This window comes from Takifugu flavidus, unplaced genomic scaffold (genome assembly GCF_003711565.1).
Source record: "Takifugu flavidus isolate HTHZ2018 unplaced genomic scaffold, ASM371156v2 ctg745, whole genome shotgun sequence".
In the NCBI taxonomy this organism is placed as follows: Eukaryota; Metazoa; Chordata; class Actinopteri; order Tetraodontiformes; family Tetraodontidae; genus Takifugu; species Takifugu flavidus.
Window position 1 is genome coordinate 5,712 of NW_026622355.1, and position 3,485 is coordinate 9,196.

Here is a 3,485-nt window from a genome sequence, read left to right on the forward strand (position 1 = left end):
CGGAAACGAGTTCGACTTACTGCCAGCAATTTGGACCAAACTCTGGCACCGATCGTACAGGGAGCGGACAGCCCGTATCAGCGGGCCCGACACCCCATACTCTCGGAGGACCCCCGCAGGACCCCCCGAGGGACACGGTCGAATGCTTTCTCCAAGTCCACAAAACACATGTGGACTGGTTGGGCAAACTCCCATGCACCCTCGAAGACCCTGCTGAGGGTGTAGAGCTGGTCCACTGTTCCACGCCCAGGACGAAAACCACATTGCTCCTCCTGAATCCGAGGTTCGACTATCCGGCGGACCCTCCTCTCCAGTACCCCTGAATAGACCTTACCAGGGAGGCTGAGGAGTGTGATCCCCCTATAGTTGGAACACACCCTCCGGTCCCCCTTCTTAAAAAGAGGGACTACCACCCCGGTCTGCCAATCCAGCGGCACTGGCCCCGATGTCCACGCGATGTTGCAGAGTCGAGTCAACCACGACAGCCCTACAACATCCAGAGCCTTAAGGGACTCTGGGCGGATCTCATCCACCCCCGGGGCCTTGCCACCGAGGAGTTTTTTGACTACCTCGGCAACTTCAGCCCCGGAGATACGAGAGCCCATCTCCAGGTCCCCAGGTCCTACTTCCTCACTGGAAGGCGTGTTGGTGGGATTGAGGAGGTCCTCGAAGTATTCCTTCCACCGATCCACAACATCCCGAGTTGAGGTCAGCAGCACACCATCACCACTATACACAGTGTTGACAGTGCACTGCTTCCCCCTCCTCAGACGCCGGATGGTGGTCCAGAACCTTTTCGAGGCCGTCCGAAAGTCCTTCTCCATGGCCTCACCGAACTCTTCCCATGCCCGAGTCTTTGCCTCGGCAACCGCCGTAGCTGCACTCCGCTTGGCACGCCAGTACCCATCTGCTGCCTCAGGAGTCCCACAGGCCAGTAAGGCCCGATACGACTCCTTCTTCAGCTTGACGGCATCCCTCACCGCTGGTGTCCACCAGCGGGTTCGGGCATTGCCGCCACAACAGGCACCAACCACCTTGCGACTACAGCACCGGTCAGCTGCCTCAACAATGGAGGCACGGAACACGGTCCACTCGGACTCAATGTCCCCCGCCTCCCCCGGGACATGGTCAAAGCTCTCCCGGAGGCGTGAGTTGAAGCTCCTTCTGACAGGGGACTCTGCCAGGCGTTCCCAGCAGACCCTCACAACACGTTTGGGCCTGCCAGGTCTGTCCGGCATCCTTCCCCACCATCGGAGCCAACTCACCACCAGGTGGTGATCGGTTGACAGCTCCGCCCCTCTCTTCACCCGAGTGTCCAGAACATGCGGCCGCATGTTCTGGACACTGGACATAGAAGAATCCTTAATCATAAATGTAAAAGTGATCAAAGAATGGTCTGACAGGACTGGGTTCTGAGGGAACACTGACACATGTTCTACCTCAACACCATAAGTCAGGACTAAATCTAGGGTGTGGTTAAAGCTGTGAGTTGGTTGGTTTATCTGCTGGAGGAAACCAACTGACTCAAGTAATGAAATGAAGCCATTTCTAAAGCTGTCATTTACAACGTCTACATGGATATTAAAGTCTCCAATGATAATGACTTTGTCCGTTCTAAGGACCAAGTCAGATAAGAAATCAGAGAACTCAGGCAGGAACTCTGAATGTGGCCCAGCAGGGGGCCGATATACAACTACAAACAGAAGTGGCTTTTCTGCCTTCCAGTTCAGATGAGTGATGCCAAGAGTCAGGCTTTCAAATGAACTGGAGCCATATTTTGGTCTGGGATTAATTAATAACTTGGGAGTGATAGATTGCTGCCACTCCCCCTCCTCGACCAGTAACACGTGGAATATGATAATTGAGATGGGTAGGAGGAGTAGATTCATTTAAGCTAACATACTCCTCCTCCTGAAGCCAGGTCTCAGTAAGACAAAATAAATCAATGTGATGATCCGCTATCAGGTCGTGCACTAACAGGGATTTACACAAAAGAGATCTAATATTAACAGTCCACACTTAATTGTGATATTAGTTTCTCCAACTTGTGCTTCAATATTAATTTTAATAAGATTATGGTGATTGACCGCTCCCCTGCTCTGTGCTTGGTGAACTTTTAACCGTGGAATAGAGACTACCTCTATAGTGTTAACTATGTTATTGTTGGTGGATGAGGGTTCTAAGGAAGCAGCAGAGAGGTGTGTAATCCTTCCTTTCATGTGAACTCTGATTAAATGTGAACTCTAACTGTGACTTGATGGTTTGTGATCAGTGTATCAACCGACTCTTCTAAGGAAAACACAATTTTTCCAAAATCGCACTGATTAATTTCTGGTCTCCAAGTAAGAATAAAAATAATGATAGAGTTTCTGTAAAACATCATGAATAACATTTTCACATTGACCTCAAGTTGTTCACTTTGTGAGTGAGTGAGTGAGTGAGTGAGTGAGTGAGTGAGTGAGTGAGTGAGTGAGTGAGTAATGTTGATTTCGCTCACATTGGAGCTTATTCCACCTGGCCGGTTTACTTATTCTTCCATTCACAAACTCAGCAGAAACCTCCAGATTGTAAAACTCCTTTGGCTCCAGATCTGTGACAGTAATGTGGGGGTCTGTTGTTGTTAACTCCTGCACAATCTCCTGGCCTTTGCGACAGGTCACCGTGTATTTCTTCACTTCTCCAGCAGGGGGAGTCCAGAGCATTAACAGTGAATTTGGACTGACACAATGAACTCCAACGTCTGTAGGACGGTCATCATCTGTGGAAATGATAGTTTCTATATGAAGTTGAAGGTGAAGGCAAATTAGGCCAGGATCAATTTCTTAGTCATTAACAGATCTGAGTACAGTCTAACTTGTAAAGTTAATAAAAAAAAGTTTATGTCCTTGTCGACATAAATTTGCTAACACTGAAATAATGTCGCTCACGTGTGCAACCAGTGGTCATCGCTGGTTTACTTATTCTTCCATTCACAAACTCAGCAGAAACCTCCAGATTGTAAAACTTCTTCGGCTCCAGATCTGTAACAGTAATATGGGGGTCTGTTGTTGTTAACTCCTGCACAATCTCCTGGCCTTTGCAACAGATCACCATGTATTTCTTCACTTCTCCAGCAGGGGGAATCCAGCGCAGAGACAGCAAATCCAGGCTGGTGTGATAAACTGTAATTTGTGTCAGACTGCCGATATCTGTGGGGACAATAGTTTCTCTTAGGTCTTGAAACTGGACGCCAGTTGACCAATGATGTCATTAACAGATGAGCGTACAGTCTAACTTTTATCATCGTGAGTCACCTGTTGAGGCCCATAGAGAGGATGCGATGCTTTGACGTCCATCTTCTGCAATCCTTTTGATGGTGAAAGTGTATTTGCTGTCAGGACGGAGGTTTGGAACCTGCACAGCTTTGTAGTCCTCCATCACCAGGCTGCCAGCATGTGAGTCAGATGAGTAATCCACCTGCAGTTTGTAGCCTGCAGAGGTGCTGG

At 49.0% G+C, this 3,485-nt stretch overlaps 1 protein-coding gene across 1 annotated transcript; it reads right to left on the reverse strand.

The window, feature by feature from the left end:
* Positions 1-2,216: 2,216 nt before the first annotated feature.
* Positions 2,217-3,456, reverse strand: LOC130521159 (fibronectin-like). The gene is made up of 3 exons (XM_057024795.1): positions 3,294-3,456; positions 2,928-3,188; positions 2,217-2,758 (listed from the first exon to the last, which is right to left on the reverse strand). The coding sequence occupies exons 1-3, from the start codon at positions 3,415-3,417 to the stop codon at positions 2,415-2,417; spliced, it is 729 nt and encodes a 242-aa protein (XP_056880775.1). The 5' UTR covers positions 3,418-3,456; the 3' UTR covers positions 2,217-2,414.
* Between the last annotated feature and the right edge of the window lie 29 nt (positions 3,457-3,485).